This window comes from Archocentrus centrarchus, chromosome 15 (assembly GCF_007364275.1).
Source record: "Archocentrus centrarchus isolate MPI-CPG fArcCen1 chromosome 15, fArcCen1, whole genome shotgun sequence".
In the NCBI taxonomy this organism is placed as follows: domain Eukaryota; kingdom Metazoa; phylum Chordata; class Actinopteri; order Cichliformes; family Cichlidae; genus Archocentrus; species Archocentrus centrarchus.
Window position 1 is genome coordinate 18,633,149 of NC_044360.1, and position 24,145 is coordinate 18,657,293.

General features: G+C 39.5%; 1 protein-coding gene across 1 annotated transcript; it reads right to left on the bottom strand.

Moving 5' to 3' along the window:
• Positions 1-742: 742 nt before the first annotated feature.
• cxcl12a (chemokine (C-X-C motif) ligand 12a (stromal cell-derived factor 1)) lies at positions 743-6,561 on the bottom strand. The gene is made up of 4 exons (XM_030747663.1): positions 6,423-6,561; positions 4,730-4,847; positions 3,701-3,784; positions 743-2,130 (listed from the first exon to the last, which is right to left on the bottom strand). The coding sequence occupies exons 1-4, from the start codon at positions 6,487-6,489 to the stop codon at positions 2,103-2,105; spliced, it is 297 nt and encodes a 98-aa protein (XP_030603523.1). The 5' UTR covers positions 6,490-6,561; the 3' UTR covers positions 743-2,102.
• Positions 6,562-24,145: the final 17,584 nt, after the last annotated feature.

The window sequence follows — 24,145 nt, forward strand, 5'->3', positions numbered from 1 at the left end:
TAAAGCACGTAAATCTCCCCCATATGACTAAAAAATTAAACACCATATAAGCTGTCTTAACTTCACAGTACTGTGAAGGAAAATACTTGTTTCCACCTGCAGATCCTTGCGGTGAAACCAGTTAATATAGGGATTATATCTGATTTATTTCCGGTCCAAATTGTAACTGGAAATAAAACTACTGCTGACTCATTTTTTCTCACATTTAAACTAGATTTCAAAGCAAATCAGTAAGCATAGTGAAATGGGCTTTCACTACCTGCTTCTTGCATCCCTTTATCTACCCCTGATGTTTCAGTCAGCACACCACTCACATCAGATATACTACTGTGCTCAGTCTAAAATAAGGCCCCGTGCGGGAAGTTAAAAGTTCATCCCTTTTAGCACTAATGTTTTCATAATGGTCGCTTGTTGAGTTAATAGTTAAATAGCTGGCAGGATCGTTGTCCTTGCCTTTTATTTACCCTCGTGAGTAAAGCCAAACACATGTTCTCACATCAAAGCTTTACATTTACCCTCTGACCTGTTAGCACTGTAAGCCTGTAGCAGCTGTGTGTTGGCCCTGGCAAAGCTTGCTTTACATTCAGTATAATGATTAAAAGAGTCACTCACATGAAAAGCATGTATGTGTGCACCAGTGGGAATAAGGCTCGTACCGCGTACAGGAATCAAACACCCATAGTATTTTAAAGATTTCCTTTTTACTGACCAGATGCATACACATTTGACAATAAAAACACTGGATGGCTCAGTTGTAAGAGTACAGTTCCTTCATTTAAATGTTTGGATTTAATATATATAAATGCACAATGAGTACAAAAATAAAACATTTGTAAGACATAAATTTTACATAGGAAAGGGATATTTAAGAGAATAGATGGGGGGAAAAAACAAACCACTTAATTTCAGCTATAGATTCAATGATCACAAAAGAGTAGAAATGGGATGATAAACCTTAAAAAAAAAATCAAAAGACAGAATTTAGTATTTAAAGTTAGTACATTTTGTTCTTAAATCATGAATACATCAGGTATAAAGTGCATTTCTATCTGCATGACAGTTGTAGGTAGTCACATCTATGTACACACATTAATTGTCAGTGATGGTAGTATTTGCTCTACTGCAGCTCTCGGTGTTACAAATTGTTTTCATTACTATTTTAATGACCTTTTTGTGCGCCCATCTTTAGAAGTAGCATTCACATTCGGAGGTTATTTTGATCAGTGTCACAATTTCTTCTTACAATTTCCCGTTAACTGACACAATTTTATGATTCTGGTAAATTTCGTCTAACTGGCTGCTCATTAAAAACTGTTTGGAAACCAGATGTTTTTGCAAAGAATTAAAAAAAAAATAAGACAGGGTAGCACAATCCCAGACATAGAACAGTTGTAGGAAATTTTTCAGCTCTTTCTGCATTAATTTCCATCACAAAAACATTGTAATTGCTATTTTTATTAGGCTCTTGCTTGCATCTTATATTCAGTCTGGGGGATGGGCTGGCATTCACTTACATTCCTTGGTGCCAATTAACTTAAACCGATCATTTATTTAACCGAGAGCCTATACATTTTGCATCAGTTTGTGTGATCTGAGCTTTGGCACAATCAAGATAAACAGATCCACAGACCACAAAAATGGTGTTCCTTACAAATGGGATGCTGAATAAAGTTTGTTTTGGAGAAACCTTCTAACACATCATCCCTCTTTAAGCCCCTTCACCCTGGGGTCTTCACTATTTCCAAAATATCAAAGAGGCCAAAGGAACGTCAAAATCTCCAAAAATAGCTCTTTACTTTTAAAGTCCATTAGCAAAATAGTATATACACTAAGGTTAGGAAAGCATACACTCACAGATATAATAGCACTTTGCACTAATATTTGTTATATCTATAAGTGGTCAGATGAAGTGGGGAAGGCAAAGGATGCGGCAGTACTAGTAGGCTGGTGTTCACGATGAAGACTTTTAAGCTGATCCAAGCGAAAGTGTGTCAGCTGGAGTAAGTGCTGTACAACTTAACACATGATCTGGTATCATGTTACATATCTGTGATGACGGTCCAAATCCTAAGCGGCAGCTCAGGAGGACTTCCGCAGTTCTTTTAGTTGCCTGGCTTGGTTTTCTTCATCCTGGAATGGGAAAGCATATTTGCCATGAGAACAAACTAAACATGAAGACAACAATGTCAGACTCATACGGCTTATTGGTGCCGACTACTCGCATGGTCACTTTTAATGACAAAATATGTCAAAACATGACAGGAAAAACAAATGCATGTTAACTTGTGAGTAGTAAACACCAAGTTGAAAATTAATGAGCATTTACTCCAGTGGCAAAACTCACGGCTGATTTCACAGTCAGTTCCAGGTTATCGAGTAAAAACAGCTGCTTCAAGTTTACGATGCTGAAATGTTTTTTGACTTGTAATCGTGAGCTAACCGCCTCAGCAAAATAAATGCAATTTGATTTTTGCGTTCTCTTTTAGCTGGCCAGTCAATTAATGGGCCATTCTGAAAATGTTATGTCTAAAGATGTAATTTTGCAGAGCACTGATTTACTTCAGTTACAGAGTGAAACAGAGAGGATAAACAGCACATTATCAGTATAAACACTTGGAACTCAACTGGGTTCTTTAATTATATATACCAGATACAAAAAGGCAGTCATCATTTTGTTTACATAAGTAATGCATGACTTATAATTGTGTGCATTTCTGCACATTATAAGCAGGTTTATCCCTCCTCCTCTCTGACTGTACGTGTAAGTGGAAACACATTAGGTCTGACTGATTGTAAACAAGCAACATGTACTCTACATGCACTATTTTGTTATGCAGAAGGCTGTTCACGCCTCATCAACCCGAGGGCTCCACAGTCATCCTTGAGACAGGCCGTCTGACTGCTAGACTGTGGGTGGATCTGCCAGTGTGTATTGAGCGTGTATGTCACAAGCTGGATTAAATACCGAAGTGCGTTTAGTTTTCTTTACATGAAAGGACGGGAATCCACATTTGACGTTCCAAAAACTCTTTTATCCACCTCCATCACACAGTGCAAGGTTTGTTTCGCTCTTTAAATAACAGAGATGGCAACTTGATCCCTTCTATAAACTTCATTGCACCAACATTTTTCAGAAAGCCACTGCCAGTATGCGCCGTCTCCTTCCTCAAGGAGACGGCGCATACTGGCAGTGACTTTTAATGTCAGCAGTCTCAGAATAAATTTAACATGAACGTATAAAGTTGTATAAAGTGACCATAAATCATATTACATTTTTACTTAAAATAATGTTATCTTAACTCTCAAACTACATTAAACTACATTTGCAAGACTGGGTTACAGTGTGAAGAGTGATGACCAGGAACAAACCTGTAACAGCACTTAAGAGCAGATTAAATGCACCCACACTTTGTATGTGAAAGCGGAATCCCTCTCTCCTCCCACTTGGTCATGTACCAGCATGTTTTGACTTTGGGTTCCAGTATAAGTTGGGCAATTTAGAACTGTTACTCCCACAATGGTCTGTTGGTAAATATCCAAATGCGCATTTGTTCCTTTGTGTTTGTGGGTTCTTTGCTTTAAATTGTGTAAGTGATCATATCCCACTTGAGACAACTTGTTTGTTGAAGCCAGACGGGATTGTGTATTGCAGTAAAAACATGACCTTTAACTAAAATCTGCTGGATTTGCTGATACTTACTTGTTAAAAGCGTTCTTCAGGTACTGCTTCAGCCACTGGATCTCTGGGTTCAAACACACCTCTTTGTTTGTCTTCAGCTTGGCACTGATTAGGGAAAGGATAAGATGAGAATGAAAGCGTGAATTATGCAAAATCATTAAAAGTGGGTATTTTAACACACTATTATCAAACTGACTGAATTGACACTGTCTTATTAGATTGATGCTTGCAGTGAACCTCTTCGCAGTGGTGCCTTAATTTGTAGTGACACTGCTACAGAAATTAATAGCCATTAATATTTATAAGATGCCCCTTAAGTTAAGTTCAAATTAGAATATGTTGCAATGTGTAGGCAACTTTCTAAAGCCACCATAGCTCTGTGGTTATTTAAAGAATGGGCCACAACCATATCATATGTCTAGATGTGGGAGGCCATACCTCATTTGGCAACAGGTCTTGTTTTAAGTAACTTCAAATGTATTTTTCTGTCTGTTTATGTAAACTTTTAAGATGTAGCAATTTTATTCATTTTTTTTCCATTCTGCTGAAATTCTAATGTAACCGACCCCTTTTTTCTTTTTTGCCTGTGTTGCTGCACATTTACGTCCGTAAATTCGCTCTGCACAAGCTGTAACTACGAATGAGATCCGAACTAAAGGTTGCATGCACACTGTGAAGAGAAAGCCCTGCGTGACAAGCAAATGAGAAGCAAACCCAGTATACAAACCCCACAATCATTTCTTCCCTGTTCAAACCAAAACTGCATCCAATTTCCACCACCTTTTCACATTCACTCATACTCAAACGGACCACTTCCTGCGGATGCGTCAGTGGGCCAGTTGTAAAAATGGCCTGTTTTCTGTGAATGAGTGAGTGAAAGACAGAGGGGCGTGCATGTACACATTCACGCATGATTCTTTTCTCTGGCCTGTCACCGCTCAGAGATTGATGGTGAGAAGTGTCCAACAAGGAGGAAACCTGTCTATCGTTTATATGGTCAAGGCAGAAAGAAAACGCTGCCTGTGAAGCAAATTCAAAAACAATACTCACATCACTTGGAAGGGGCAGTTGGGTGTGTGGATCAGCCTGAGTTCTCGAATGTAGCTTCGTGGCAAGTTGTTGACTGTTAAACGACAGAAGCATCTCTCCACCAGACTAATGGGCTTTCCTGAGAAAGCAAAGAGAAGGTCAGCAGAGCAAGTACACAAAGCAATAACACAGATTAGATTAAGCCAATGATCCTTCTTGGGGAAATGGCATACATATAATACAGTTTATCCCAAATGACACCATCAAATGATATTCAAATGACAGAGCAAGCACCAACAGAAAAAAAAATTGCACCCCCTGCACTGAACTATATACAGTCTTTTGGATCTAAAGCCTTTTTTTTTTTTTCATCACTTCATTATACTTGCTTATGTCTGCTTGGCCAAGAATCCTACAGTCAATACTACCAAATATGACTAACAAATGACACTGACAGATGAAAATTTCCTATTTAAACTTTTCAGAATCCTGTTTTTGCTCATCCCACATAGCAAACACGGAGACAGAGGACATTATTAGCAGGACTTTTACACCCACAAACATTAAGCTCTCCCAGTCAAACATCACTGTGTACTGTGTGGTCCCAAACATGATGGATGTGCGTAGTTTCCATTGCAGCCCCAGCTTTCAGGTTTCTACACTGAGATTGTCAAGGTTGATTAATGCGGAAAACTAAATGGAATCATGTTTTGTTTTTTTCTTTCTTTCTTTGAATTTACGTTGTTGGAAATAGATACAATTTAGAACCACACTGGTCGAAGTGATTTTAGAACAAATACAGATTATTCACTGTTTACATGTCAGCAAACAGTTTTAAAGCGAAAAAAGCAGACGGTGGGTCACAGATGGTGAGACGTGCCCCGATGGATTAAACTATGCAAATTATTTTTACACCTGATTAGCATGATAAAGAGCGCAACACCTTCACGTTAGGTGATTGATGTCGCCACGTACACCAGCTGAGGTTTGGCTTCTAGAGACTTCATTTGTGGCTAATTAAAAGAAAACAAAAGGAAGGACAAACACACGCTGATCAGTGATCCAGCAGCGAAATTCCTGTACGGCGAGAGCCACATGTGCTTTTACGCACGGCGCAAAATGCATTCTACCTTCTTCGGAAAAAAAAAATGCATGAAAGATTTGTGGAGTTCAAATAATATTTAAATAATTAAAATTAAAAATGTATCAGGTCTTATTTACGCTTTTTTTTTCATTTGCACTCTGAGTGCACGCAACTGGAATTTTTAATCTGATTTCATTCCCAAATATTTGCGCTGATTTTTTCGGCAAAAAAATTGTGTACATACACATCCCTTTATGATAACAATCAATAATATGAACAAATTATTACCCCCCAAAAATGAGTTTAATAATTGAAGAACTCTCTCGGGATTATTTTATAAAAATACTAAAGACATCCAGGGTCGCAGCTGGGCTGGAGCGTATCCCAGCTGTGTGGATAAGCGGAAGAAAATGGATGGATGGATGGAACGAAGATATGACAAAGCAACAGGTGAGCAGTGGAAAAGCAAATACGTTACTGATCCTCTCGTGCAATTTCTTGTCTTTTATTTTTTAGCAATTGTAGTCACAGTTAATTGCGGAATGAGCCTTGATAAGCATCGCAGCTGCAGAAAAGTCTAAACAAAATCTGAACTAACATTCCACAGCAAACCAGAAAACGATTTCATACCTTGTATTGGAGATGCATATATCATCACCATCAGTGCAGTCACAACCGCCAGGAGCTTCACATCCATTTTGCATTAATGTCACTGTGATCCGATCCTGCTCAGAGTAGAGTCCAGAGGAGTTCTGACACACGGGGCACTGGAGGAGTGTTAAATTAGGCACCTCCGCGTAAAGCTGCACTTATAAAAACCTACATTTCCGGTCACATACCCGGAAACAGCTGCTGTACGTAAGTGATATTTATGAAGTAATAAGGTATCAAATTGCAACAAGACAATTATATTCAGAAAAAAAATACGTCATAGATAACCTCTTAGTGTCCACAGATCTATGTTAGTGTTAATAGCTTTTTTTCATGCTTTTATTTTGTATGAGCTTTTCCACTATTTCCTGTATAAAAACGCAAAATGCCGCCTCATTACGCATGATAGACCCCCAGGCGCGCGCAAGCGAGCACATGCCTCTTATGTGTGAAACATTTGTGTGCTATAATCAAAGTGTTTAAAGTAAAACGTTTCTTGCTTTCATTTTTTTTTCTTGGAAGAAGATTTAACAATGAGCTTATTGGCATCTATTTAGTTACTTCCTTACTGGAAAGATCCAAAATTTGCCCTCAAGCAGTGGGTAGGATTTCTTCTGGCTGGTGGTCCTTGTGACTGTTGCAGAGGCTTAAAAGAAACAGAAACATTTTTGTGTTTTTTTCCGTTTTTTTTTTTTTTCATGCTTCATGGTTTTCATGTCACGGCTGGTCATCGCAGGGACTTTACTGGCCTCATTTAATTAAAAGTTAAAAGTGGAGAGGATTAGCGTGAGTATACAGTGCTCCGTTACTGATCCAATATGATAAAAAATGTGGTGCAGAAACAGCACACATCATTTTAGGCCCTTTTGGGAGTGTGTGCGTGTAAACGACTGTATCTAATAAATGTATGCCTATTCATGTGTTCATCAAATGCTACCTTATACTAATGCATTAACAGTCTAATTGCCGTTTTAGGCTGTTTAAGTTAAATACACACAAGTGAACTCAATGCAATTCCACTAAGTAAATAGAAACCCTTTACTGAAGACAGCAAAACCTTATATTTACACAGACTGAGGTGGCGTTTTGCTACATTTTTTTCTGAATCTCAGAGCAACATGAATAATGTGACTAAGTGGTTGGTTTTGTATTTTCTATTCTTTCTTTTTTCAGTTATTGCAGACATATCCTCTCATCACACCAACTGTGGGAACGCAAACCACCTGTTGACAGCACACTTTATCATGAAAATGAGCGAGGAATAGAAAACGGTTGTTCGAAGAGAATAACATTGTTTTGCGCTTGTTTTAAGTGTCTAGCTGGCATTATAAGTAAAAGGACAATTCCTCTGTTGTGGAAGTTGTGTGGAGTTCTGTTTTATGAGTGAAGGATTTGTTATAACAGAGTCCTGACATAACCAATACTTACCCTTTTTATAACCTGTTTGCCCATAATTTTGTATCTGTCTGAGACATTTTGTTCGATTTGTTGCAGGCTGTCTGTGTTTTGGATCTCAGACAGTGATAGATGAAGCCATGGATACCAGACACACGGGAGGAGACGCCAGGAGGGTAAAATTAGCTGAAAGGACATATTGACTTCTCTCACAGGCCACAAAGGCTGACTCCAAGTGTGTGGGTTATAAAGACAGAGCAGGCAAAATAGTAAAAAGCGTAGCGTGGATGCCCAGATATTTGAGTGAGGGTCTTCTCAGCTCGGAGTGAAGGGTTTCAGATCAAAGTGCTCACCTCATCAACCTGCTTGTTCTCACACAGGATGCCTGACATGTCATTACAATCTACAGGTTACACTCCTCTCCACTTTCCTGTGAGCCTGCACAAACTGCAAACGTGTGCAGCGGGCTTGTGCAAGCACATGTACAAATGGAAGTCATTTGTCTTAAACACACGTACACACATGCTCTCGCATCTATGGGATCTGTGCACATAGTTCAGGCTGTCAGCGGGGGGTGCAACCTGCGACATGTCATGAGAGAGAAGTCAAGGCACATCCAAGTATTTCGACATTTCTTAACAGTAAGCATGATTTACTTTCTTGGCCTGAGGTGAATGGACTTTAATAGTGTGGTTACATAAGCAGATTTTTTTTGGCAGAACATCTGCCCAATTGTTTCGATCTTTCTTACACTCACAAGTTCTCAGGCTGTGTTGTCCCAAAATTGTTTTTTCTCTCCCTCAGCAGATGGGATTGTTTATAGAAACATTTATTAGAGTACCTTTTCTAAAAATGAAACTGAAAGAAAGCCCCACATTTGGGGGGATTCTGGTGTCATGGAGACACTTGACTGAATATGTTTATTTGCAAGATGTCTTTCTGATGATAGTGGCTGGTACACATTGCGTACACATTGGTTGCCTGTTATGGGTTATTCACACCTGTCCAGCATCCAGTAACTTTGAGTTGCAGCACAGTCTTCTGTAGCCTGTCGGTCTGATTTGGGAAGTCTCACTCCAGGGGTCCATCTCCCGCTCTCTTCATGTCACAGCTTACTGTACTGTCAAAGAATAAGATAAGATAGAAAATTGATGGTTTTTCTCTGAAGTTCTGAAGACATAGCAGGTGTTCTGCAGATTTTATGAACCTTTGAGAATATTCTGTAGACTCTTTCTGATGTTTTTGATTTAATTGTGTTATCCCTGCACATGCATACAAACTATTTAGTGCTCACTTACTGTGCTCCCGATCATGCCACATCTAAATTTCAAATCAGCACACATGACATCATGTCATCATTTTGCAAAGGAAATGCTTAAACATTTATTTAAAAAAATTGATCTGTATGCTGCAGATAAGTCTGTCACATGCCACTAGATTGTTAAACATTCCTCTACTATTATTCACCTTTAAAAAGAGACCATGTGGCCCAGGGGGAGTTGAAGTATGGATGGCTGAACGTATTATGGTGGGGTTGCCAGTTTCCATAGATCAGACTGGTTTGAAAACGTACAGGCAGCTAGACTCAGTAGGGAATCTGCCAGTGCCCCATTGAGGCTCTGTGAGGCTGAGGGCCTGCTGGCTCGGCCTTTTGTCTGGTTTTCTCCACGTCCTCCAGAGAGTCACGAGCCCGGTGCCTTCACACTGCCATATGGACCACCTCAATGGCCTGTCAACAAAGTCTTTAGCAATAGATGTTGAATCCGTGAGGAAACAATGCTCTGGACAATGGCTTTATTATTATCACTGGTAAGTTTTTGAGATCCTCTAAATGAAGTAGCACAAAAAGAAGTTTTCTGCCTCATTTTGTCTAAAGTACTATAAGATCCACTCAAATACGTAAAATGGCACAATTTCACTGTTCTAAGCATAGCCCTCATATTTGTTCCCTCCTTTCTTCACCGTCTACAGAGTTTCCTCCCTGCCTCAGCTAATTAAATCTCTGTTTCCTTGCCTCAAATAAGAAACGATCAGTGTCAATATTTATCTTGTATATTGTCATCTAAAACGCTTTGGGAACCGCACAAAATTCTTTGTGCGTCACAGTGCTGTTATTAACAAAACTAAACTAAGTTTTTTTTTTTTTTTTTTTTTTTTTTACAGCAAACTAAACATGATTCAAGATACTGTTTCTTGTGGTACAAAAAGATATTGTTACTGCCGGCAAGACACCAGACATGACTTTCCTATTATTAAGAAACAATAGAACGGGTTTTGCATTGTTGAGATCTGGTGGATGTATTTTTCACTTAGAAAAACAAAAGATATGCTCATTTTACATTAAAGACGTGGAGTAAATGTCAGTTGTGCTAGTTTTAATGGTTTCAGCTGTGAATTTATATCAGGACAGGGCACACGAGCCACAGCTGGTGTGGAGCAGCTATAGGTGGAGTTTGACACCTGGTGGTGTCCGGCCGCGAGAACAAAAATCCCTCAGCTGCTTTGTGTGATATTCCCCAGGAGTAGCTGAGAAACAGCTCAGGGACACATTAATGTTCAGGATAACGCTGCTGATTCTGCCTTTTTTGAAGTCAAGAGTGATGATATATTGTTTCATGTGGTTACGGTTTTGTAAATTGAAGAAATGTGGCTTAATTCTTCTCTTCAAGCAGGTTTTTTTGGGGTGGGTCATAGAGATCTGTGACTCACTCTCACAAAATGCAGTAAAGATAAGTCACAGTCAAGCGTGGAGCGCAGGCTCGGAGAAAATGCGTTAGCTTTTGTCTGACCTGTGAAAGAGATCTGTGTGTGTTTTGTTCTTTTCAGTGGAGTTTCTCAACTCTGCATATGTTGGAGTCATTGAACTTTAAACTTGTATATAGACTCATTTGTCCAGTTAACTGTTAGTGTGTTGCAACTGTACATAGACACACATGAAACACCAGGACAGATGCACATAACCAAATTCACTTTTTCTCACAATCGAAAGCTCCTGCAGTTTATTTTGTCACCGAAAATGAAAACCACAATACAAACAATATGGCCCATGCTTTAGCCCCAGCCGCATGTTTAATCCTTGACAAAGACACTGACACATGATCCCTTTCTACATTTAGCTCCCTTGTCGTTGTTGTTTTTTTCTCTCGCTCTCATTTCTTTTAGCCTCTTTGGCTCCTACATTAGTCAATGTATCCTCACGGAGTTGATGTTTTTGGCTTGTCCTTAAACTTGATCCATTTCTGCGATAAAAGGGCTAAAAGACACATGGAGTCAGTTAATATTTCATTATTCATTCATTCCTGCATGTCATACAGCACAAGTGTTACCAACTACACTAATTCTGTCTGTCATCAAGCAGCCATAAGGCTGTGTACTCTAAGGTTTCTGAGAGATGCTAAAAGAGGTGAGTAAGTGTCACAAACAGTGAAAAGCCAGTCTGACTTAATCTGTCGTAGTTTGTGGTGAAACACAAAGGTGGCTGCTTAAATTAAAAAAAAAAAAAATCAAAATACTAATGACAAATCATGTACTGTGATACACTGTCTTGAAGTACTTCAAGATGCAGTTGTATTTGAGTTTTTGTACCTTATATTTCATCACCCCAGTTGTGCATGTGAAGCTATAAGTTTGCACACTGCTGCTTTTCCTTTTATTACTGTTTATTCTGCAAAAAGATAAACATGTTGGTCCCAACACTAACTATGCAACAGTGCAACAATAGTAATACACAAACTGAAAACCCATTCAGCTCCCTAAATTTAGTAGACTTCTTATTTAACTCTGACATTATGATCTAAAGCTATCCACTTCCCCTGGGCTCCCAGAGAGGTGCATTTACAATTTGGAATTCATATCAGAAAGTCATCAGGGGCCAATGAGAGGACTGAGAAACATGATATTGGCTGAACAAAGAAAACACAATTTTGTCTACTTGCCAACCAAACCTGCAGATTGTCCAGGCTGAAAATAATTACCTGTAGAACAACCTGCAGCCTCCAGTCTCCTGTGCACGAATTTAATTTGCTAAGTGCACTGGACATATCACATTTCCTGCACTACAATTATCGAGGAATCATGGCCTAGTTTAAAGAAAGTGCTTTCCCGTAGTTTAGCCACATCTTTCCCCCCCTGTCCTTTCGCCACTTTTTCTGGCACAACCCCCAAGGTGCTTCTATTGTCAGTCCTCTGCTGAGCCATAACACCACAGCTGCTGTCTCTTTACTGCCTTTCCATGCACAGGTCACTACATAAAACACTTAAGGAGCATTTAAAGAGAGAGTTAAGGCTGCAGCTGTCAGTCAAAATAACAGAATAGCTTAACATAACTGTCACTTTTATGCTTTCCCTTTGTAACCTAGCAGGCTATAATAGTAAACAGCCATGTAGCTCTGTATTCATGGGCTCAGGTCTGTAGCTGCAATCAAAAACCTATTAATCAGACTGAGGAAATGGCACCAGCAGAGAAGCGAAGACAGAGTATCTTGTCCTATTTCACATGGACAAATACGAGATATTGTTACATGTTATTCATCCTGCGTGGCGGCTTTGAAGTAATCCCCCAGCAGGGAAATGGAGGGTGATTTTTCATGAAGGCATAAATGAACATGAAGGGGATTATGTGTCCACTTGCATGTGCCTGGATACACAGTCACATGCATATAAATACAAAGACACAAAAACAAACATGAATGTATATAAAGATATTAAAAATAGATTTCAGATGTAGACAGAGCTGCAGAGTCCTAAACGTTCTTTGATAATTGTGATTATGTGTACGATGTGTTTGACATGCTGGTTGGTGGGCCCGGAGGTATTTGCCTCTGCTTCTCTGGTATTCTTAATAGGTCGTGTGATACCACACGCCTCCTGTGGGCTCACTAACAGCAACGTGCACACGTCACCAATGTGCTCTGAGTAGGTGAGAGATGAATACTGAATGCAAATGATAAGACGGGCAGAAAAGGGAGAAAGCAAGAAGCACAGTCAACAACGGGTAAAGAGAGAGGGGAGCAGAGAAGGAGAACAGATGATGCAGAAGAAAGACCAAAGTAACAAGAGGTGCAGGAGAAAAACGAGCAGCCAGCTGAATCCTCGTTTCCAGAGCTGGCTTTGATTAGTGAATGTTACCACGCTCTGTTCCTCATTAACTCACCACAGCGTGGAGGTGCAGCAGAGGAAGAGCGGGCTCTTTCGTGGAGGTTAGGCAATGCAGAGTCTAAATCCAGACTCAAGATGTCTCTCCACAAAACTAAGGTTACCATAATTCAAAAAAAACTTCTGATCTGATGGGAATTTCCACACTGGGATTCACACCCTTTACTTTTATAAAATTCGTTTGTGTTAGAATAAAGTGATCTTCTCTTGGGGGCAAGAAAAACCTTGCCTGCTGTGAAATGTGTTGTTATCTTAATCAGTGAGGCAAAGCTAAAGGAATGAAATTTTTATTTTTAAGCATCTCGTCTTATCAATAGGTGCTGAACTTTGCTGCACAGAAATTAATTCATGCAATTTAACGCTGAACTTTATCATTTCTGTCTGCAGCTCACCCCTTGGCCATGGCTATCTACGAGTGCTTGTGGAAGTAGTTTATACAAAATTATACAATAGACCTACGTTTATTAGGCCCGTATAGTTCTGATGTAATGTTTCGAATTACAGTCTAACGAGCATCTAATGATGGAAAATTTTGATCCAGTGTTCTGGCTGCTTTCCTAGCCTAATATTAGGCCCATATTACCTCACTGGGGTCACATTGTGACAGGTCTTAACCTTTATGGGAGTACAGCATCAAGGAGGTGTCGCCAACACACTCCACAGGACTCTGAAGAACATCCAGCCTTCGACTGTGCTTCGACTTCAGTTTTCTTTTAATGAGCTACAAATGTGTAAAAAAAAAAATGTGAACAATATGCAGGTCTATTGTCATCTGAGTGATTTGTCTCACTATTATTAAGGCTAAGTCAATGTAATTTGGTATAATACTGTCTAAGTATATTAATATTTGGGATCTAATTGTATTATACATGACTTGTAATTAGGCCCGTATTTAGTGCAAGGTGTATAATTAGGGTATTACTGTGTTTGTTTACAGTCTAGTAATTTCTAGTTTTGTTCCGCTTGATACAAAGTATGTTTTTTTTCATATTTTATTAATGTACCTTCAAATAAAGACAAATTTCACTCAGTTTAAAGCCAAACTTTGAAAGGAACAGCAAATGTCCTGGCTGATGTTTCTTTTTCTTATACCTGCCATGCAATTATAGTGCAGTTGCCTACTATGAAAGCCTACTGGGCAGAAGACTACAAATGGAAATAAATATTTAGGTACCAAAAATCTTGTTGATTCACTACAGATTCTGCATATTTATGAAGATTACTTAGGAACACGAGAAACTTCAGATGTTCCACAACTAAGTTAACATAAAGTGCTGTTCTTGTAAATGCCAGATTGTGTTGTAATTTATATATATATATATATATATATATATATATATATATATATATATATATATATATATATATATATATATATATATATATATATAAATAACCTCAGAGATGTCCCCTACATTATCTTTCGGACAGTCTGAGCGTATTTCCATCCATCCATCCATCCATCCATCCATTTTCTTCTGCTTATCTGGGGCTGAGTTGAAGGGGCAGGAGTCTGAGCAGAGAAGCCCAGACCTCCCTCCCTCTAGTCATCTCCTCCAGCTTATCCAAGTTAAGAGATATAATCTCTCCAGCATGTCCTGGTTTTACCCCTGGGCCTTCCCCTGATAGGAGGTGCCCAGAAGGCATCCTTGTCAGATGCCCAAACCACCTCAGCTGGTACCTTTAAAACATAAATCTTCTAAATGTGCCAAAAAACAAAAAAAAAAAATAGTGTTGGATAAGAAGGGCTGTCTTCTATAGCTGCCAAAGCAGCACACACATAATCTGATTATGGGTGGTCTTTTAAGTAGGCCCATCAGCCACTACAAGTACTCTTTCAGCTTTCTCAACATGTGGTCTGAGCACTTCTGCAAGCCTGTTGTTTTTTTTATATATATATTTTAAAAGTTGTAAACTACTCGCAAGTCTTGCACATGCACTAAGGAATCAATCAATCAATCGGGCAGGTGTTTTTTTAACACTCTGTATAATAGAAGCCATCAAACTTTCAATGGGAGTTAATTTGTTTCTGTTGCAGCAGGAATAACTACAGGATTACATACTCTGAAGATCCCTCACCACTCTTGAATGAAAACAGAAAGTGCTATAGAGTGTCAGTGAAATAAGATGCCAGCACCATACAAAAGGAAAAACAACAGATGAAAAATATAGTCAAATTTAAGCTTGTGACTTGCCAAACCCGCAGCGGGACATCTCAAAAAACTCTGTCGTCTCTGCTGTTCCTTTCTGGACTATTTTTCACAGTGGGAGGATAAAGGACCAGTATTGCACGGTTTATAGGTTTAGCAGCTTGTTCACAAATATTCCTCTTCTCCCCTTTTTCCTCTCTTTTCCTCATCCATCTTCTGTAAATTGTTCTCCAGTGACAATGACTTCACACTCCGGTAAAAGCCTTTTGACCGCACAAAACCAAGCAATGGTTCTTCTTATTGCATAAAAAGTCCATCTGTGAAAAGGTATTTGAGGACTAAAAGGACTGAAGAAAATCTTTTATTCTAATTTACCATAATTATCAGAGATTGGAATTAGAATCGGCTTTCAGTGGAGATAGGCTTCCCTGCTGTTTTCTTCTCTCAGTGAAGTTACTTCTATTAGCATGTTTTCCTGGTTCTGCTGTATTATAACTACGTAAACATAGAATGATTCAGTCATATAGCATTTGCCAAAGTTATTGTTAGCTGTTAGAGGTACATTTTGTGCAGATGGACAAAAGAGAACAGAGCTGTTCCCACACAGATTTTAAGTATCTATTGTAGAGTATCTGTTTATGTCACATCATCAATCTGTTTGTTTACAAAAGCTATGAGAAAAGCCTTGTGTGGACACAGAAAAATGTTTTGTAATTACAAGTTGTTTTTTTTTTATTTAATATAAACTGATTTATATTGGTGTGTGATAAAGCACAAAGGTTCCCAGTGGCTTTGTATCTGTACTCTAACAAGTCTCTGTTAACCCCAGACTCCCCAGACAAAAGCAGCTTTGTGTCTGAGCGCTGTATGTGCAATGAAAAGGTTTTCGGGAGGTGAATGTGAAATAAGGTTCTCTCTTTTCTTCTTTTTCAGCTTGGTCTTTCACGTCCTCGCTTTACAAATGTATGGGTGCCATTACCAGGGAATCAAGGCCATTCAGGAGGTGCATAGTGGTCAAAAAGCAGCGAAAATCCACCGTTCAGATGTTGGCTGGCCGTTGAAATGCGAGCTGGCTTTGACTAAAACTGTATGTCTTTCTTTCTGTGTGCTGGTGTGGCAGCTATTCAGCAACTGTGGCTTTTACTCGAATCCTGTTAAAGAGGACACAGCGAATAAAAAGTGCAGAGGCTAATCAGTGTAAAAAAAAAACATCTGCTTTCCCTCCATCTCACACTACTTTAGAGACCTTGTGTTCTTTGTTTTTTGGTCATAACACGCAGTAATGATCATACAGGCAAGACCCTATTTTTCCTTTATTATGTGGCAATGATAGAGAGCAACATGGTTTACACTCAGGTACAAAAGCTGAGACTTGTAGCTCTGACTCTGGTTGCAAATCTTAACTGCACTTTAATAGTGTGGGTCATCAAACATGTGGGGGTTTACTACAAGGCACCCTGCTGTGAACATACATGCATTAAAATATCTGCCTTCCAGACCTCCCTAGCAATCACAGCAGGTCTCAATATTTAAATAATAATTAGGAATGAGCATTTGGTTTGTTTCAGTGGACGAGCTATACTTGCATCATTAACATGTGGCAATTTAAGAAGTTGCAGGTTAGAATTTAGTACCTAGATACAACCCTCTGTGTTAATCTGTCTCCTCTGTCCTTTCAACCCGCCTCTTTTCCCCTCCTCATGGTAAGTCACTCTTATCAGAGGCTGGTTAGCAGGTCTGTGTTGTGCTGTGATTTTGATAAGAGATGTCTTCTTCCCAGGCCTGAAATAGGCCACCACAAAGTGAGCCTTTATTGACTGCCTGCTGTCTGTTGGCCCGGCCAGAGCTGGGGTCCCATGGGGGGGCTTCTGGTTAGTAAGGGGCTATCTCAAACCTTATAAAAATCTGATAACCTGAGAGGAAATTAAGGAGAGAGGAAGAGGGGGTAGAAACAGCTTTCATTCTGTCACATTTAACACATGTAGTAGCTGTAAAAAGATTAAACAGAGATAAAAGAAGCTTTTGCACTGTGGGGCACTCTTTGACTCTATATGTGACCAAATGAAATACAGAGTTGTGTGGGTGAATGGTTTGTTGGCTGTATTATGTCTGCTGTGTTTCTTGGCAGGAGAGTAGATGATAAACTAGATGCTGTAAGTTTGAAATGATTGAGTGTGTTAATCAAACTTGAAGTTACAATGTGAACGTGTATTTGGGTAATCTCCTTATATGCTCCAATATATGCTCATTATTGCAAAGAGACAGATCAGAAGACTGATACCGTCTCCTGTCCGCCAAGTATGATGCTGCAGTCAGCAGCAAGTTGGCTTAACTAAAGGACTGGAAGCAGCAGAAAACAGCAGTCGTAGTTCTGTCCAAATGTAACAAAGTCCACCTTTCAACACCTCAATAGCTGCCTAACTTCATAATAACTTATGCTTGTTTAATATTCTTTTCTTCCTCTTTCTTCTTTTGACTGCTGCTTTATGGGTCGACACAGCAGATCATCTGCCTCCATCTCAGTCTATCCTGAGCCTCCTCTTCTGTCACACCAACCCTTTGCATATCCTCCTTCAGTACATCCATGAATCTTCTCTGTGGTCTTCCTCTTTTCCTGCTGCCTGGCAGCTCCGCATTCAACACCCTTTGTCCAATATATCCACTACCCCTCCCCTGTGCATGTCCAAACAGCCTCAGCCTCACTTCTCTAACTTTGGCTCTAAACTGCTCAACCTGAGCCGTCCCTCAGCTCCAATTCTTGTGTTTTTGTTAGTGTCATCATCTCCAAACCACACACCACAGCAGGTCTCACTGCCATCTTGTAAATCTTCCCTTTCACTCTTGCTGCTAACCTTCTGTCACAGATCCACCCTGACGCTCATCTCCACCCGCTCCACCCTGTCTGCACTCTCTACTTCACCTCTCTTGTGCGCAGTCTGTTGCTTTATGGTTGACCCCAGATTTTTAGACTCATCTACCTTTACTGCTGCTACTCCTTGCACTTCTCATTCGCACATGTGTATTTTGTCTTGCTTCTACTGACTTTCTGTTTTTTTTTTCTAAAACATACCTCCAGCTCCCCAGACTCTCTTTCACCTGCTCCCTACTCTCACTACAGATCACAATGTCATCTGTTTAATACATATAAAAACAGACTGTAGTTAGCAGGGCCTATGGATCAGCAAATTCCTAGATGTTTCTAGTTATTACAATAAGTGATGCTACAAAATCGTTGGTTGTAACTTTATATTTAACAAATATTAATTTGAGATTTGGCAAACAGAGTATTTAGCAAAATGTGGAGCTTTTACTTTATATCTTTTGATAGTATCTTCACAAAAGCTGTTATTGTCCATCGCCAAGAACACAGGACATGCAATGGAGAATGCAGTCATCATTCATTTAAAATCTGACCATAATTTCCAGATCTCTCTTTCATCGGAATAAGCATAAAAATTAGTTTGAGAAAGGCATGACAGCTACTTCTGGAAAAGATTAGGAAGCTTCCCTTATTCTGGTTCAGTGTCTGTAGTTGTGGGTTTACTTGGTGGTTTCTAATGTCCTGAAATATTAGGTGTCCCCTCTATGTATTTCATTTCTAAGGTTTAAGCTCTATCTCGATTGGCATGCCTGTCGAGCGTCTGCCACAGGGCTTCAGTATGATATGTTAGTTATCCTCCCTGCGGGTCAATAGCTCATATTTGCGCAGCTGGCCCAGGCTGCTTGGAAAGATGTTGAAGACAACTAAACAATGTTAATTTGAAATCTATTAACATTCTACTTTAGTTCACACTGAGGAAGATAGTTTCAACGCCTAACATGCACAGAGAGCAGCATTTGTTTCCCATTGAGGTGACCTTCCTTACATTTTCCTCCGTGAAATCACAATCTCCATGCTGGACCTGAACACACATTTTTAGGATGAGAAAATAGTGATCAAACTTCAGTTTGTTCTTTCACGTGCTAATATTTGGCCACATGTCAAACTGTGAGTGGTTGAGTGTCAGAGACAGGACTGTTTTTTGTGGGTGTGGGTGTGTATGTGTCATGTTATTGTGGAAGAGGTAATTATTTTTCCCTTTAATTGAATCTGTCTGGGGCTTAATGGAGTGATCCTGTTGTATTAGGCTGGTTTCCTGTCCCACCTTGTTCACCCAAATACATGCACTCCACTCAATTAGTTATGACTTATACTGCAAAGAGAGTGCTTTAAGACAAACGCCATTGAAATGTAGCCTTCACACACCTAAAGTTTGGGGCTGAAATCAGACTCTGGATTCATGAACCTAACTCACTGCTTAGTGAGTTAGGTTCATTAGGTTAGCTTAAAAGGGCTCTCCAGGAGGTCAAAACTTTGGTTCCTATAGATAAGATCTCTGGGGTTTCCTCAGGTAACTATGTTCTTCTAGTGGTAGTTTACACTAAACACTTGTGTCACCTAGACATATGTGTATGTATATGTGTGTGTGTCAATGGCAGATGTTTGCTGTGAATTTATCTGTCTGGCTTTCGTTTAGGCTGTGGTCATGGATTCCTCAGGGAAGCATCCCAAACACAGGCTCAATTTGTGAAACAAATCTTCTGTTTTTCACCTAAAACAGAATTGTTTGTTTCTCTTTGCATGTGGCCTTTGCCAAGCGTGGGCGATGATCTACATCAAGAGTTCCGACTTAAAAAGGCAAAAAGGGTGGAAATAGTTGCTCATCGTATGAATAAACTAGAAGTCCTTTTAAAAAGGAAGGGGGGGTCCCCTCTCTATCTGATTGCTTGTTTCCCACTTATCTGTGAAAAGTTGCTTTCTAGAAAAACATTTGCAATTTATACTATGACGTATATTGAAAAGAAAATAAACTCTTTTGCCAAATGCTAACTACCATTACTATGGTCAACATGAAATGGGAGGGCTCATACACTCATTAACAAAGTCTGCCACAGTTTATGAGGTAAAACAGTGAGCTTGTTCAATCATTTTTAATCAAGCTTGCTTTGTTTGTGTTACGATGCTGATAAACTGGTTTTTCTATTGAACAGAAAAGCCAAGACAAATTGACTGCATAAAAACTAAAGTTTATTGTAATCATTTCTCACTGTGTTTTTATTCTGCATGTGACGACTCAGTTAGCACATGTGTTTTTATAAGACAATCTGCGACCTCTGCGTTAGTAAGCACACTTCTGGCATATGTTGGAGTGTGTGTGTGAAAAAAGGAGGGGCGCTATGTAAGCATGCATGCGGTAATTGTTAAAAAATGATGTGTTTTACTAAATAAAATGAGTGAAACCTGTCATTTATTTTACTCTCTCTTTTCCACCTGTGCTTAAGTGAACTTTTAAATGTGTAATGTTTGCTCTGCCATTTTAACTATATCAGGTGTGGCACATTATATTTTATTCAGTCAACATGCCAACTGTTGAGAGCAAACCTTCAGCTGTAACTCCACATCATGTTTGAATCACTCATTCATCTTTGTTCCCCCCCCCCACCCAGAGGCCACAGTGTTAAAGGTCAGGACTGCAGGAATATATCGTTATTCGACCTTCATCAAATAAAGTGACCATGAAATTTGGACAAGGTGCAACATCAAGATAACTTGGCAGCTACAATTTTTTCCCAAACTGCATTATGCGGAAATTGTATTTAACCATTTGTTTTCATCTGGGTCATGGTGTGATGGAACGGCTGTATGGCAGACAGAGTTGGACCCAAATGTAGGATTCAGAGGACACGAGTAAACTTAAACTCAGCTTTTATTTACAGGGAAAACATACTAGGTGTAAACAGGGCTAGACTGGACCCAGAGATACACTAACTCGGGAAAACTAGGAAGAAGCTAGGAACCAGCATGGAAAAACACAGAGCTGTATCCTTTCCAGTTCAAAGACAATGACACAACCAAGAACTGGGAAGGACACAGACAATATACACAGACAATATATATACACACACGAGTCAATCAGGGAGAGTGGAGACAGCAGGAGAGAACAGGTGAACTGAATCTAATTAATGAGAGAAGGGAAACAAAACTGAATACAAAGCACATGATGTAAGTGCAAAGTAAAACAGGAAGTGAGTAAACATGGAGACAGAAAACGTTGAAATAGCTTAAGAAGATTTAATCAGTTTGTGGACGGGATGATTGTCATCCTGCTAGAGGATGTTTCTATTATGATAGAAATGTTTCATCATAGATAAAGGTGATTATTTAGAACAACTCAATTTCCAGTAAACCTTTTTCTGAGGGACAAGTGCACCTAAAACATGCCAGAAAAATCCCCCCCAAAGTGAAACAAAGCCACAGGATCATTTTTCTGCAGAGGTTGTGTCTAAGTGTTGGTTAGGCTCTTAAATTTGCCAGCCCTCTGTACTCTGAGCTTTAGATTTGTTTATTGCCCTTAGCTTTTAACATTCAGGCTGTCAGGCTAAATTTGCTAAATCACATATCTTCCTATAGCCCGTTGAAGAGCAGGTAATTAAGAGGAAAGACTAAAAGGTGTTTGTGTCTGCTGGAAAACTCACTTTTGAATTCTAGAAATGAGAATTTTTTTTTTTTAATTTCACGCAGATGAAATTCAGAGGTGGTAAAATTGTTTTACCAGTTTTGACACCTCAATATAAGGTATATCAATAAAGATGTGGTTTGATGACCATTAGAATAGTATCTGGGTTTTTTGGGGGGTTTTTTTCTCTCAAAGCTAGCTCCAGTAAGCTGTACAGGCAGAGATCAACCTCACTAACTTCTGATGCAAACCCAGTCGTTTCCCCTCGTAGGCGTCCAAGGGGAAAGAGTTAATGTAATGCCATCCACCCCCAGTAATTTACACCTTCCACACTGGGATACAGTCATTACTACTGATGTTATTACAGCAACAGAAACGTGTTTCTTCATATTTATTTACATTTAGGGCATGCCAAACTCTTGTGTTCAGTTGCTGTGTCTGGTTAAGAATAAACACAGACATCATGCATGGCTTATTACTTTGCAGAGTTTTTCCATTTAGAAAAATAGGCCCTGGCTGAAAGGGGACCCTGGGGATCTCTCACCTCATGATCACCACTTCCAGTAACTCTTGAAATAAGAGCTTCACTTTTTCACACTTTGCAAGCACTCGTCATGAAATACCGCTGACCTCACACTTAACCTTAAACCGATCCTTTCAGGTTCTCCCTTATCTTCACACTTACACTCCCACCACCATGTCTATGCTTTTACATCCAATGTAGAGTATGCAACATTTTACTGATCTATATGTTTAAGACATTGGCCCATTCTATTAAGCAATGTTGCTATAGTAACTGGCCCAAGCGAGGATGACCCATGACGTCAGGGTCACGAGGAGATTGGTGAGTGTTAAGGACATCCTTGCACTTACACGCATGTCTTACCTCACAGCGAGGGTTAAAATGCGGCTGTGACCCCGCTGACGGAGCGCTTGTGTGGTCGGGCAGGGTCAGAGGTTCAACTCAGAGCAGTGAAAGGTTAGGTATGAATGGCATCAATAAAAACACCTATCGATGTTTTACATACAGGCACCAGAGCATGTTTTTATTGCATCAGTAGGCTAGTAGCTCTTCTCTCATCATTAAATTCTACATTCAACACTGATTCAGCTCAACGGGTGCATCAAGACACATGAAACATCTTAAACATTCTTTCTTTTTATTGGGTCTTGCAAGAGTCTTTTGCCGATTACTGATTTTAAAAGTAAATATTAGGCTCACCTTGTTTTCTGTTATTTATTTCAGAGTCCATCTGTCGTCACTCAGTGCTCGTTACTGCATCCAGTTATGGAAACAGACTGGCAAGAGAACATTCTTCCTGTGTGTCCTCACACATGAGTCTGATGTGATTTACGCACGTGACAGGTGTTCAACAAATATACACACACTCTGGACGAGCTGTAGCTGTTATTCCCATAAAGTCAAAGTCATAGTCATAAACCTTTGCTCCCCTTTCATTTGGCCAACATTTTTTGTGGATGCCAGAATAAATGAGCTCTACATTTCTGTCATCATATATGCCTAGTCTCATAACACTAAAGAGAGTTACTTTTTCTCGGCAATTATTTCAGTTCATGGGTTGGGAATTAAAAGGTTGGCTAACATCCATAGCACGCTGAGAGAATTCAGCTGAACTGTAGCACATCGACCACATTGTTTTTTTAAACCACTAGTTGTTTTTTTAAAAAAAAATATATAATGATAAAGTTAAAAAAATCTTTCTCATTATGATGCTTGACTCCCTCACAAATTCAAACTTCAGCGTGTTTCTCTCGCATGTGCATGCAAAGTTGGGAGCAGCTGGAGCAATCTTCTTGGGCTGTCCTTGATTGAGGCCTCCTCTCATTGGTACCACTGGGCAACCAGCTGCGGTTAGCAAAATGCAGCAGCATGGAACCATTTAACCAGGCTGAAGGATGGCCCTCACCCTGACTGCTGCACACACTCATGAAACACAGCCATATGTAAAGGATTGGAAGGGTGATGCCTTTTCTTTTGATATTCAGTATGAGGGCAGTAGGCATGACTAATAACATGTTGTTTATAGTGTCTTGCATATAATAAGATATGACTCCACTCTCTTAACCTGGATCTTGAACTTAATCTTCCAATTTATTAGCTGTCTTTAGACAGAGCTCACAACTGTAAAAGCCAGCCACAGGATTAGGTATAGAGCGCAGGTTGTTTCTTTTTACTGCCTCAAGGAAAAGAACACACCATTCAATTTATTCCAGTCATTTTATCTTCTGAAATCTCAAACTTTGGCAAACAGGCATCCATTCAAATCCTTGATGACAAGTCAAACAGAAGCTAAACTTTCTCTTGGTCGGATTCCAGTTGCCCTTAAATGTAGAAATATAAAACTAATCACCATCTGTTTGGAAGTCCATGTCTGTTAAAGTCAGTCTGTGGTCTTGACCCACACACAGGGGATACACAAACTTACATAAATACTGTGCTTCACTATGAATTCATCTGTGTGGTGCATGCTGATTGGCTGAATTT